General features: G+C 39.0%; 1 protein-coding gene across 1 annotated transcript in view; it reads left to right on the top strand.

Annotated features, from left to right (window-relative positions):
• The window catches only part of LOC150089663 (E3 ubiquitin-protein ligase KCMF1-like), a 223,166-nt gene that overhangs the window by 78,942 nt on the left and 129,136 nt on the right, over positions 1 to 15,088 (top strand). Inside the window, exon 2 of the mRNA XM_090368717.1 lies at positions 11,088 to 11,255. Coding sequence (XP_090224843.1) covers positions 11,088 to 11,255 — 168 coding nt within the window. The remainder of the gene's footprint in view (positions 1 to 11,087; positions 11,256 to 15,088) is intronic.

Below are 15,088 nucleotides of genomic sequence, written 5' to 3' on the forward strand. Positions count from 1 at the left end.
TTTTTGGATATGGCGTACACGTAGTAAGAATATACCCAGATCCTTGACATAACGTGGCCTCGACAATGCTCCCCGCATACACTACTCGGACTCCCTCCAGTCACTATCTGGCAGAGTAGAGGTAGCAAGATTATACACTAGCTGATCCGGAAGCCTCCTAGAGAGTTACCAATAGGTCCGGTCCGGTGTACTAACTAGCGGCCGGCCTGCGACAACAGTTTTAGAGCTGTACCCTCGAAATGTAAGGAATATTGGATCTCGCCACGACGTTCATCATAACCTCAAAAGTCATCAATCATACTGCATGATGAAAGAGATAGGGAAGGATTGACCGGAACTTAGCTCTAGAGACTAAACATGGGTTCCACCACTTCAAGCCTCTAATAAGCAAAGTGGTGGTATTTCACCGGTTGATGAGAGTCATCTTCCACCTAGTACTGCCTGGTAACATAGAGGGGCGGCGTTCCTCCATGTGGTGTGGGCGGCACACCTCGACCCCTGCTTACGTTGGTTCACACCTGGGTGGTCACCCACCATGTACTTGTGCATGGGGGTTATACTCAGGATTACTACAGTTCCACCATCGTGAAGGTGCAAGCAGAGGATTTGGCTGTCACAGACCGTCCGGACTTCGCCGAAATTGGGTCCACTTTGACTTGAGTGTCACCCGAATATCAGTTCCATCAGCGTTTTAGACTCCCAGGTAGCAAGTACAGCTTGTCTGGCATATCTGAGAGAATGGCTGGCATATCTGAGAGAATGTCGAGGTGTTCTCGTCTGGGTAAGCATTATCTTGGATGGAAGTACACAACTCCAGATACTGGAAGGCGGTACTATAACCGGTGCACACTACTGCACTGAGGTAATCCTCAAGGACCAAACGTAAGGGGGCACTCGGGAATGAACCGAGGACCTCTCGATCTGCAGTCGAATGCTCTACCACTGAGCTATATATCACTGAAAGAACCCCACGAGCTGTCCGAATAGAACTCTGCACTTATCTCCAGGCCTTTTCCTTTACTACTTTGAGTGTGGTATAACCCATAATCAGATATTCTGGGGCTACTGCTTTTCATGTGCAGTACGATGCATTCCAATGTTATACCTCAATTGCTCCTTCTGAGCCCATCTGATAACTTATCTTGATCATGTTGCAGCAACATACTCCAATTTCTGCCACTCTGGCAACCTTTGTGTTACTACACTGGTGTGCAAAACTTAAGGATCAACACTATTTCCAAAGGTTACAATTACAAAATAAAATGAAACAGCCTGTGGCAATTTACATAACTGGCCGTTCAATAGAAAGCTGGTGCAAATGCAAAAATTTGAATCATGATGAGAGGACTCACATAAACAGATAAAAGCAGCAGTTATATGCAAATTACTGAATGGTGAGCACGACTGTTACAGAAGTTCAATTGGTTTCATACAGTGCCACAGACAACGAAATGGCCAGTAAACAACATCTGGATGACTTTACCCGAGATCGAATAATTGGGAAGGTCGAAGTGCGAAGAGTGTGGCTGCAGAGTTCAGTATCGCCCATAGCATCGTCTCACATGCATGTTTGGGCTTCAGAACGACAGATACAGCTGTTCGACGGACCAGTGGTGGTTGTCCATGAAATGATGACCCCAATGATGACCGCTATATACTCCTACAGGCCAAGAGGGACGGACACCAGACAGCAAAATCCATTGCAAACCAGCTGCACAGGATGCAGGATATCGCGGATTACTGTGGCCAGGCGACTCCACGAAGGTGGACTGTTTGCGCGACGGCCAGTATGCTGTGTCCCTTTAACACCTGCTCATCAGAGTCACCGTTTACAGTGGTGCATCGAACATAAGGACTGGACAGCAGCGCAATAGGGTGGTGAGGTACTCTTTACTGATGAGAGTGGATTCACTCTCAGCAGCGATTCTGGATGTCAGCTAATCTGGCGAGAGGTTAGCACGTGGTATCACCCCATAAACATCACTGAAAGGGATTGATATGGCGGTCGAGGTGTTCTCGTCTGGGTAAGCATTATCTTGGATGGAAGTACACAACTCCAGATACTGGAAGGCGGTACTATAACCGGTGCACACTACTGCACTGAGGTAATCCTTCCCCATGTGCATCTGTTCTGAGGTGCCATTGGCTCAGAGTTCATATTTATGGATGATAACGGCACACCCCATCGCACTGCAGCTGTTGATATGCTTTTGGAAAGTGAGGACATTGTTCGTATGGATTGGTCTGCCCGTTCCGTCAATCTGAATCCCATCGAACACACATGGGACTCTCTGGGGAGACTCCTAGAAACACGTCCACACCCACCAGAAAATGTTCACCATCTGAAGATGGTGCTGCCAGAGGAATGGACGATGTTACCGTAAGAACTTACAACAGCATTGTTTTAAGTATGGACAGGCGGTGCAAAGCCTGCATCGACATTATGGGTGGCCATATCTCCTACTGGGGACCACCTCTTCCTTTTGTTCCATCTTTGGTAGTGATGCATCTGTATCACGGCAGCCAGTGCTATGTTGCCATTTTTGAATAAAGTCCCTCTGTACTGTTTTGTTTCCGTTGTTGTGTCGGTGTTGTTTTCTTCATCATTTCTGTACCTCACGAGGTTCCTTTGGTATGCTTTTCCTCTACCCAGGCCACTCCTATGAGAAGCTACAGGTAAAAACCTGACCATTCCTTAAGTTTTGCACACCATGTACAAACTTTGACATTAGACTTGATATGTCTTTCATCAGAATCATAAATATTGAAAACAATAAGGGCACATCACTGAATCCTTAGGAGCTCTGCAAATAACATTAGTCCAAGAAGAGTAGTGCCCATTAATAACCACTCTGCCTTCTGCCACTCAGTCATCTCTTTATGCTTAGCAGTAATGTGCCCCTAATGCCACACTGCTCTAGTTTATGTAGTAGTCTTTCATGTGAGATAGTATCAAAAGGTTTGCTGTTATCCAAGTATATGATGTCAAAGTTATTTTTGCATCCAGTTCCTTTGTTACAACGTTGCAGTAGCCAATCAGATTGACAAGCAAAGGCTTCTCTCAACAGACCTGTGAGATTGTTAAGGGAAGCCTTGCCTCAAGATGATCGTGCAATTCTTCTTTGATCACAAAGCCAGTTATTTTTCCTAGAAGAAAAGGTTTAAGTTTATAGGTCTATAATTTTCTTTCCTCTTTCTCAAAATCATTTATATGCTAGTTATATCTTGGAGGCCTCCATAGCTGAGTGGTCAGGAGCGGGACTGCAGTAGCACACGCTCCTTGAGTAGACCGGTGTTCAAGCCCCTGACTGCTAAATACGGTTGATCTTCCAACCCGCACTGGACCAGTGTGGCAGATTATGGTCCATTTTCCTCAACATTAATTGTTGAGGAGGCTTCCATCCTGCAGTGGGTTGATAATGGCTGCAGTTTTTTTTTTTAATATCTTGGTATACTTCTGTTCTCATGGTAAAGATGCTGGCTGGAGGATTCCACTTGTCCAGCTCAGAGCCACCCCAACAATTTGCCTTCTTCACTCACGCCTCCACTTATCAGACCTCTTCCCTACCCCACCAGATACTCAGACGAATCCACAACTTTGATGCTGACCTTCATAAATTTGCTGTCAACCAATGCTATGGACATGGGATTCTGGGCCCCATACATATCCCATGGCCCCCAGTCATTCATCGTAGACTGCAGGCATCGTCGCAACCATCTAGACAACTGTGAATTCACCCTGGTTGGCTCCAGTAAGGAATAGTCAATAGTAATCTGGAGAGTCTCCATAATGAAAAGCTTTTTCTTCATCGCATCCAAGCCAGCATGCCCTTCACTCACCACTTTGATCCTCCTGTTAATTATTGAGCATACTGGGGAAGGAGCCACGGGTACGTGCGTCAACTGCCTCCATTAATGCTGTTCTCTCCCACAAACTGTGACCACAAAAATGAGGACTTAAGAATGTACATGTATCTATTGTCATTTTGTTTATTTAATTTTAATGTTTTATTTCTGGTTACACCATTTTTATTTAATGTAATTTGTTTAGTGTTATTGTAATGATGTACATCATTGTATATCGTCTTATTTAATTTTAATGTCTCATGTCATTTGATGTTATTTTATATAATTATTTAATTCCCTATAAACATCTTATCTGTAAACTCCTGGCTTTTTGGCTGTGAAGGGACATTGTAACACTATCCAACCTTGTAACTACTTACAGTTGAAGATGGTGTAATAAAAGATAATCTCTCTCCCTCCCTCCCCTCTTCATTGTAAGTTTATCCCAATAAACTTCTTCACGCAGAATATAAATGCAAATATACAGCTTCATTCAGAATTCAACAAATGACATAATCCATTTGAAGAAGCAGTAATAAAATATGGCATCCATGCCTTATTCTGGTCACTTAGAGCAGTGTTATTCAACTGGGGGTATGCGGGCACTCCCCAGCGGTACACGAGAGATTAACAAGAAACAAAAATTTTAGAACGATTGAAAAAATGGTTGAGAAACACTGACTTAGAGGACAATCATTGTATAACTGGTAAATTTTACAAATATCTGTTGTGATTTAGTTTAGGAAAGTGCTGCACTCATGGCAGAATTTGTTGAAGTGATTTTTAGTTTGGAGGCACAACAGTGAATATGTTTCAAAAATTCACAACTTTACCTAAAGAAATTTAAAATCAAATAATTAAATTGTGAAATAACAATGATGTATAGATATATCCAAACACTTACCTAAATGTGAATGTATAAACAACAATAATAGTTATATGTTGACTGAATGGGTGTGAGTGGTATAATTAGTCTCATTGTGTAATCTCTCTCATTATAATAACCAGACATGCCAAAGGAAAATCAAAAACTGATTTGGAATCGGTATGCAAAGATCTGTGTAGTCTATTTTATTTATTTTTTATTTTTTTGAATGAAAAATAGTTGACTTGCGTAATTAGCATTGGTGAAGAGTTAGCCCTGTGGGCCTCCATGATACATTAAGATGCTGAATATAATAAGATGCCTTATTATTTAGACAACTTTTACATTGTTTGAAAGCAACAACAATACATGTCATCCATTTGCATTTGACCATAATAAAAAAAAAATAATAAATTCAAAATTGCTAGTTCATGTACATTTGATTTTTGTGAGACAAAGTGTAGTTGCCTGTTGTGCATGCCTGAAGTTGACTGTCTTTTTCCCTATGGTTGTTCATCTGATTTGCTGTGTATGAACATGTGTATTGTAACCAAATTGAAACTCTTTTATGTGTGTGCCTTACTTCATAAATGTAACACAGTTTGTAAGCTGGTGATCCTTACCTAGTTCCTTTGATATTAACAGTTATAGAATCTTGGTCTAGCTGTTGGAGTAGGGTATACTTGAGCACTTTCTTGTAAATTAGCATAGATATTGCTTTAAAGCAGTGTTTTTTTTTTAATTATTGCCCCCTAAAGGTCTTTTTAGACAGCTTTTTTTTTTCTAATTGCCCCCCCCCATGAAAATTTTAAATGGAGTAGGGTATACTTGAGCACTTTCTTGTAAATTAGCATAGATATTGCTTTAAAGCAGTGTTTTTTTTTTAATTATTGCCCCCTAAAGGTCTTTTTAGACAGCTTTTTTTTTTTCTAATCCCCCCCCCCTATGAAAATTTTAAATGAGAAAATACGTTATACTTTTTTTTATTCAATGGGATCCCCGAACCTGATGCTTCTTAGCTAAAAGTTCAATGTTCGGTATGATGTTAATAAGTTTAATTCTAATGTCTTCTCTTGAACATATATCAATTCTTTTTCTTTTCTTTGTTAATATTTTTATTTATTAAGATGTTGGAAAACAAAATACTTTGACTATTTCAAACCACATTGTTGGATAAAGAAGTTTAGTTGTTTTTGCTCCCCACAACTCAGCCATTCCACCATTTTCGAATTTTTGCATTCTTCGTTACATTTTAATTCAGTGAGTTCTTGAATTTCTTCACTAGCAGACCCGGCATTACATCCAATTGGATCTAACATCCATGGCTTCACTTCAAAAGAAAATAAATCTGAAAATCTTTCATTTCACCTTTTAAAGAACACAAACGATCTGAATAATTCTTAAGATCACCCTCAGTAAGAAATTCATTGATTTTAGCTAACTTTTGCATACCATGAAATTGTTTTCTCACTAAATTGCTTTCAGATATTTCCAGTTTTTGAGTGAAGGCTTTTAATACGCATTTGCAGTCTATCACCATAATTAAGTTTTTAAAAATCCAAGCCCTATAGTATATGTTGTTTTTGTGTTTGCTGATCTTCTTTGCTAAATCTGTATCTCCTTTACTTCCTAAAAAAAAACTAATTATCATATCAAAAAGGTTTACAAATCTTGTTAGACAGTTTCCTTTTGAAATCCATCTGACTTCTGTATGTAAAAGAAGCCTCACATACTGTTCTTCATTATCAACACAAAATGTTCTGAAAAGGCGATCATATTTGCTATGTGACTTTATTTTATTGATGGTTTTAATAATTATGCTGAGAAATTGATAAAGAACTGGACTAATATTTTTTGCAACCAGATGATGGCAGTGCACAATGCAGTGTATTTCTAGAACTTCAGGACATACAGTTGGGAGACAAAAAAACTGCATCACTTGTGAATTTTGCAAATAATGTTTTGCGCTGCATTGTAGGTTGTATAAATGTTCGAAATGCATTTGTTAGATGGGATATATCTCTTTGAATGAAATCCAATAAAAAGACTCCCCCTGATATACCTAATTGCCATAAATATCTTCCCAAAGGGTAAAATGCATAATTAATGGAAATCTGAGAAATCATGCAAATGGAAATCATGACAACTAAACATACATTTTATTCCATTTACGTGTACGAACTGAAATGACAAGTTAATGTAATAGTATTATGTACTGTAAATCAGCAAAATAAGCCCTCATTATTTTGTTTTTCCTCCTTGAGCTGCAATTACAGCTTTGCAATATCTGGCACAGAGTTAATCATCTTCTGGATATATGGTTGCACAATTTTGTGGTACCACACCCTTACAGTGCAGCTGAATCTTACTTGTTGGCTTCTCAGCAATTTTAGATGACAAACTGTACCAGCAATTTTCAATAGGGTTCAAATCTGGACTTTTGCCAGGCCAGTCTAACACTGTAATGCCATCATTTTTGAGGTATGATTGCACCTTAAGGGACAAAAATGAAGGAAGACATTGAGGTAAGTATGTTTTAAACCTTGTGAGACAAGAAGACAAACTCATCATTAAATCTAAATAGCATAAAACTTGCCAATTTTTCTGTATGGCAAGGTGCTGAGTCCTGTTGAAAAATGCAGTTTTGGACTTGTGTGGTGATCCCTAATAACTGGTTTCAGGCACTCCTCCAAGTTGATAGCAGTGTAGGTTTCTGCATTCACTGTTCTGTTAATAAACTTAATTTGCCCCACTCCTTTTGCTTGTTATGCATTCCCAGACCATGTGACCAGCGGGGAACTTTACAGTCGGTGTTTTTCGTCTTCTGACATATTGCTTCCCATCCAAGCCTTGCGGGTCGGATTTCAATTCATCAGAAAATGTTGTCTCATTGCTCTTTTGTCCATGAAACATGCATTTTAGCCCAAGCAAGTTGCTTCTTCCTCATTTGTTGCATGAACAAAGGCTTCTTCTTGGGCCTATAGGCATGCAGACCACATTCCGAAAGCCGTTTTTGGATAGTTTGATAGTTTGTGCACTTGTTTCAACACCAGAGGCCATCTCAAAGTCCAGTTTTAGATCGGGAGCACTAGCATGCCGATTACGAAGGCATAGCCGTTTCAGACATCAATCTTGGGAAGGCATAGTCACTCTCTTACGGCCTGATCCAGGTCTTCTCTTCACATCACCGGTTTCATGCTTAATTTCAGCAACTGGAATACTGTTGACTCGTGGCAGCCTATTTTATCAGCGATAGCATGCGTGGAAAGCCCCTCCTGGGCTAGAGTAACAGCTACACTTTTTTTTTTTTTTTCTCTTGGTGTGAGCTGAACATATGGAGCCATGTTTACGCCTCTACAAAACAGTACACTAATGAGCATGTATACCCTTCCAACACTGTATTTATAGAAATTGCTGATGCAATATCTTGCAATTACTGCCTGATGAAATAGAAGCATTATCTGATGCAATGCCTTTGCTTTGCAACAAACAAAATGACTGTAATCAAACAATATTTTATATGTACTACAAATGTTACTTTTTTTTTTTAAGGTGATGCAGTTTTTTTGTCCGCCACTGTACTTCCTTTAGGTGGACTATAAAACCTTTGTCTTCCAACCATGGAAGTAGTATCATCAGTGACACAGGATACCAAATTTTCAAATGGAACTTGTTTTTCATCAGTCTATGTTTTTACAGCAGCAAAAATGAATGGTCCAGTACAGTCAGTTTCTACAGATTTTACAAACATCTCTTTTTGCAATTTACAATTATCAGTGAAATAATAAAGGTATGCCATTAGAAGGGCCTTATTGACAGTAATTGTGGATTCTTCAATCTGAATAGAAAGTTTCCTCTTTTTTTTTATTTATAAATTAGCTGCTCTTCAATGCTAACTGACATCTAATCGATTTGTCTTCGAATTGAATGGTTGTTCAATGGCAATGCTTTTAAAGTACTGGAGGAATTTTTATGGATCACTGTTGAAATTACAGTCTCTAATGTGGGTTGCATAACAGTCTCAACAACTGTATGAACACTACCAATTTTTGCAATGATTTCTGCAATTTTAAAAGATGCAGTCATTCCATTGTAATTTGTTTATGTACTCTTCTTAAATAAGGAAGTGATAGTGTTACATTGCTAAAAATTCTGTTTTAAAATTTTAAATTATTCGATTCGTTTACCAACTTTATTAGGATGATTCCTTTTTAAGTGATCTAAAAGTCTTGATGGTGTCATAGCCTCATTTGAAAAAGAACTATGAATATAAGACACAAGCTTTCTTGAGTCGAATGGACTTTCAATAAAACCATAAGTTAAATATTCATCCAGATACTATTGACACTTTCTTTTCAGCACTTGACATGATTGATGATGGGTTGAATAACTACAAAGGATTAAATAATAAAATATAAACTATTTTTATTTAACTCTCGTAGCCCATGTCACTCACAAAAGCACTGTGGATCAAAAATAAACAGCTTCCACAAGGAAACAATAAATCATTACTAATTGTCACTTAGAAAGTAGAAAAAATAGACAAACATTTCCTCAACCCATTCATGCCTTATATATTGACCAGTGAAATAAAAGAATAAATAAAAAACCTGTCTGCCAAGTCGCTGCTTTCGGGAAGGTGCAAACACCAAGGATTACAGAGACATTACCTCTGAGAGCACTTAGGCGTTTAGTGCCTGTAAAATGCAAAGATGCCCACTGTCTTCTTTTTATTGAAATTTCTCGGTCACTCTTAATATAATACACCAATGAGCCAAAACATTATGACCACCTGACTAATATGATGTTGGTCCTCCGTGTGCAGCCAAAATAGCTTGTACCCGGCGAAGCATGGATGCTACAAGGTTTCTAAATATGTCTTGTGGTATCTGGTACCAACACGTAACCAGCAGATCCTTTAACTCCTGTAAGGTCCGTGTTTGAGACGTCGCAGATCAGAGTTGCTGTTCCAACACAAACCACAGAAGATTGATGTCTGTGGAATCTGGAGGCCAGGGCAATACCTGGAAATCTTCCTCATGTTCTGCGAACCAGTCTCGAACAATCCGGGTGGTGTGGCATGGTGCATTATCTTGCTGAAAGATGTCACCGCCAGAGGGGAAGACTGCTGCCACGAAAAGGTGTATCTGGTCACCAATGATGTTTAGGTAGGTGGGATGTCAGAATGCCCAGCACATGGATAACTGGATCCAAGGTATCCCAGCAGAACATTGCCCAAAGCATGACACCACAGCCACCGGCTTGCTTTCTTCCCGTGGTGCATCCAGGCACCATCACTTCCCTAGGTAAACGACACACACCTACCAGGCTGTCCACATGGTGCAACAGGAAACGTGATTCATTGGACCAGATGACCTTCTTCCAATTACTCAAGGTCCAGTTTCGATGCTCTCGTGCCCCTTGTAAGCACTGTTGCCGGTGAACCGTGGTTAGCATAGGCACTCGGTGCGGCCTGCAGCTAAGCAGCCCCATTTTCAGCAGGGTTTGATGTACTATGTGTTGTGACACATTACTCCTGTCACCAGCATTCCAATGCTGGTGACAGGAGTAATGTGTCACAACACATAGTACAGTCATCCGCATTCCAGTGACTGGCAAGTTGTGCCTCTGTTGCCACGTACCATCCAGGAGAGTATTCGCTCACCTCAAGTATCAATGAGCTGTGGTCGTCCAACACCTTGCTGGCCGTTCATGGGTTTCCCCTCCTCAGACCACTTTGGTAGGTACTAACTACAGCTGACCATGAGTACTCCGCCAGCCGTGCCATTTCAGATATGTTCTGACCCGGTTGTTTGGCCATTACAATTTGGCCTTTGTCAAACTTGCTTAAGTCCACTGCCTTTCCCATCTGAAAAACAAGAGTAACACTGATTAATGGAGCTTAGTATTAGGTGTTTTTTATACAGTGTCTTGACCTGTGCACCCGCTGTAGTTCACCTGCAGTTGCTTGGATTTGCATAACGACTCTTAGGTCATAATGTGTTTGGCTCATTAGTGCATACCTATATGTTAAAAATCAGATGTTTCAGGGGAAAAGAGAAAACCCAGTGAGCGAAATTAAATATTAAGGAATAAGATGTCGTCAGGTAGGGTTGAACTTTGGAGGGCCACAAACCATTGTTAATACCTATGATATTTTCACTTCCCCCCCAAACCAGTTTGGCCCCCATTGAGAACCACTGCTTTAAAGTGTTGTATACCCAACAGAGTGGACATTAGTTTTGGGTAATTGAACATTTAAAGCCATATCTGCTAGGTCTTTTTTTGTAACTATGTATGAAACTGTGTATTATATTTGCATCTATATTATGAACAAAAAACATACATTTATCTTACTCACATTTTCTATTTTTAGGTGTAAGCTGCGATTCATGTCAGAAGGATAACTTCCTTGGAAGGAGATATAAATGTCTGGTATGTTACGATTATGACTTGTGTGCTACATGTTATGAAGCAGGTTCTACTACATCACATCATACAACAAGCCATCCAGTGCAGTGTATTTTAACAAGAGGAGATTATGGTACATTGAAAATGAGTTTAATAGTATACCTAAATTTATTCTTAACCCTCTTCCCCCAATTTTAAAAAAATCTAGACATGCTGAACATCTACTGTTTAATAATTAAAAGTATTATGTATAAAGTTATAAAACCATTCAAAGTGTATTTCTGAATTGCATATTCTGAGAATTTTGCATTATCCATGTAGGTAAAATTCTTCAATGGGCACACACAGTGATTTAGAAAAAAATCGTGTGTGTATACCCTGTATGCATGAAAGATGTTTTACGTGTAAGCATCTTTGCAACGGCTATTAGATTTCGAACAGCTAGAACTGAAATCATGAATGATGTAATTTGTGCTCATGCACGCTACTTACTCTGCCGAATCAGTGTTAGTGATAAATAGGATACACACACATACACACATTGCTTACTCTACCGAATCAGCATTTGGAAGAGGTTAGGCCAACAGTCTAATTACCCATTTGATTGTAGCCATTTGTTGAATAGTATAATTGCAACAATACAAGTATTTGTATTGGTGCAATCATACTATCATGTTACTACATGTTGGATCATGTTACTCTGTCGTGCTTTTTCACAAATTACACATGCAGCATAATACGCTGTCAAAACTATGACTTGGCTCCTCAACGAGTACAGGCACGAGATGGTAATGCTGTGCATTCCATTTCACAACAAGGAAACATGAAATATATCTAGATCTATGATGACAATGAAGGGCTCATACTAGATTGTAAATTGTATGAATTGGACATTTACAAAATGATTTTTTTTTTCCTTTTTTTTTTTTTCCTTTTTTTTTTTTTCCTTTTTTTTTTTTTCTTTTTTTTTTTTTTCCTTTTTTTTTTTCCTTTTTTTTTTTTTTTTTTCTTTATGTAAACCCCAAACACGAGAGGTATTAGAACCAATAGTACTTGGTACCATGCTTGGGTTGGAGATTGAGAAGATGAAAGAAGATATTTGTTGACATTGGACTTGAACTTCTGTAGACTGTAATTTTCAGGAAATACGTATGAAGGAAGGTTGTTCCAGAAAACTGCAGTTGAATGAATAAACGAGGAAGATGAAAAGTTGGTTCTGTGAGTTTAACGTTGGACAGCAAATGGCTGGTTGCGGCACGTGTTCGGACTGTTTTGAAAGAGAGAGCGGTAATTATAGAAGCCAATTCAGAAAAACAGTGCCCATGGAAATATCTGTAGAAGAGGCATGCTGCAGAAACAGTACGTCTATGAGACAGCGAATGGAGAGACTCTGCTAGAGATGGATCATTAATTAACCTGACTGCCCTCTTCTGAATGGAATCAAGAAGCCTGAGAGAGGTTTTGGGGACACCACCCCAGTTGTGGGAACAATATTCCATGGTAGGGTGGATTTGCGATTTGTACAGAGTGAACAGTTGTTTGGAAGAAGAGTAACACCAAGAGTGAAAGATAAAACCAAGTTTTTTAGATGCAGAGGAAGCAATATTTGTAATGTGCTTGTGCCAAGAGAGATTAGAAGTCAGGGTAATCCCCAAAAGAGATATATCATTTTTCTTAGAAATCGGAGTGTCACTAAAGATAAGCATAGGAGCAGAAGAATCCTTTTTGCGAGATATAAGACAAGACTGAGTTTTAGAAGGATTGAAATCAACTATGTTGTCTTTGCTCCACTGGAGAATTACCTGGAGATCAGCATTTAAGGAATTGGTAGCAGATTTTTGAGAAGTTGAAGCTGATTGAGGAGGGCAAGGTTTCTCAAAATGGAAAGTGAAATGCAACGTGCTATCATCGGCAAAACTATGGATAGGATTTCCAGTCAATGGAAGAAGGTCATTAATATACAAGAGGAAAAGAGGGGGGAAAGAACTGAACTTTGGGTGACACAGGCATTAGGGGAGAAGTTAGAAGACAGAGAGCCATCTACCCTTACCCTCAGTGAGCAATGAGAGAGAAAACTGGATAACCAATTACAAAAGACAGTTGGCAAACCATAAGATGGAAGCTTGTTTAGAAGACCTTTATGCCAAACACGATCAAAAGCCTTTGAGATGTCAAGAGTAATTGCTTGTTTCACCGAACTTTTCCATTGAATTAGTCCATAAATGGGGTAACATAAGCCAGAATATCACCAGTGGTTCGACACTGACAGAATCCATACTGGCGATCGTTGATCAGATGGAAGGTTTCTAGGTAGTTTAAAAATTGGCGGTTAATTGATTTCTCCATTACTTTAGAAAGATTAGAAGTAATTGCAATGGGACGATAATTAGATGGGAGGGATTTGTCATCCTTTTTAGGAACTGGCTGGATATGAGCAAATTTCCAAGCAGAAGGAAAAACACCTTTGGAATAAGAAAGTGAAAAAAGGCAGCAAAGAACAGGTGTAAGTTCAGGAGCACAGGTTTTGAGAACAAGTGGAGAAATATCTTCGGGACCTGGAGCTTTCTTAGCATCAAGATTCTTCAAAATCCTTTTGACGGAAGACTACAAGAGGCATTGAATGGAGCGTGTTGGGAATGGTGATTGAAATATGTAAGACAATGTGTCAAGACAACGACGATGGTGATCCTTACGAAGCATGCGGTAATGACCTGCATAACCTTGTTAATGCGACTGCAGGTTACAAGGACATTGGCCATTCTCATTAAGCTGCGTCCTGCAACTTAATGAGAATGGCCAATGACATGCTAAAGATTCTACTCATAAATGTAATTTGGAGTCAGTTATCTCCTAATCACGAACAGATTCAAATGTTTTTGACCGGTTGTGGAAAAACATTTATGATTTTCCTCTTGATGGAAATATACAACAGTTTCAGTAATTCAAACGGGTATTGTAATGCCTAAACTACATGCGTTTCAACGGTAAGGCTGCTGTTGTGATAGACGGAACTACTGTGCACAGTGCCCTCGAAATATCCATTTATCTGTTACCACACGAAGACCAAAGCCACTTAAGTGGTATGCCCCGAATCATGAACATTTTTCCCCAACCAGCTGGTTTATGCAAGCACTGAGCACATCCAAGATCACCTCCCATGATCCTTTGCACGATCTCCTCTCCCAACTCCATTTGTCTTTGTTATGAAATGGAAATGCCTCCATTTTCGTGTTTACAGATCAAAAATAATAAATAAGTCCTCAATATACCTCCCAATGCCTCAATCAATTTCTGCCCAAGAATTTGTCACATTTTCCTAACTTTTTTTATTAAAAGGTTACTTTAATGAACTATTCATACAATTTTTAAAATAATTAAATGCACATGGCATAATACTTTAAGAGTTTAGTATCTATATAATATCGGTGTTTTGATACACCATAGACACTCTTAAAAAAACTACAAAGTAGTTGTTGTGGGCATCATTTGCTCTTTCTCATATTGTGCTCTGCCTTCACGATGAGTTGCCATGATACTGCACTACGGGTGGTGGTACTCACTGAGAATAAGTAACAATAGTCTTCTCTATTAGTGAAGCATTACTTATTTGAGGTAGTGCAGTATCATGGCAACTCGTCGTGAAGGCAGAGCACAATATGAGAAAGAGCAAATGATGCCCACAACAACTACTTTGTAGTTTTTTTAAGAGTGTCTGTGGTGTATCAAAACACCGATATTATATAGATACAATTTTTAATATGAAATAGTACCTGGAATATTAGCTAAAAATTATGCAGTGGTGCTCATTTTCAGAACAGTATCTATAAAGAATAATTTTTCAATTGTTGTATATGTAATTCCATGGTGTACACACACACACCCTACCTAAAAGTTTGTAATCAGTGTGTATGACAACAGAGTATTTTAAACACTACAAAGTATTTTAAGACTTTTATTAAGTATCGA

The sequence above is a fragment of the Mastigoproctus giganteus genome, chromosome 2, assembly GCF_048544385.1.
Source record: "Mastigoproctus giganteus isolate SK-2022 chromosome 2, ASM4854438v1, whole genome shotgun sequence".
Classification (NCBI taxonomy): Eukaryota; Metazoa; Arthropoda; class Arachnida; order Uropygi; family Thelyphonidae; genus Mastigoproctus; species Mastigoproctus giganteus.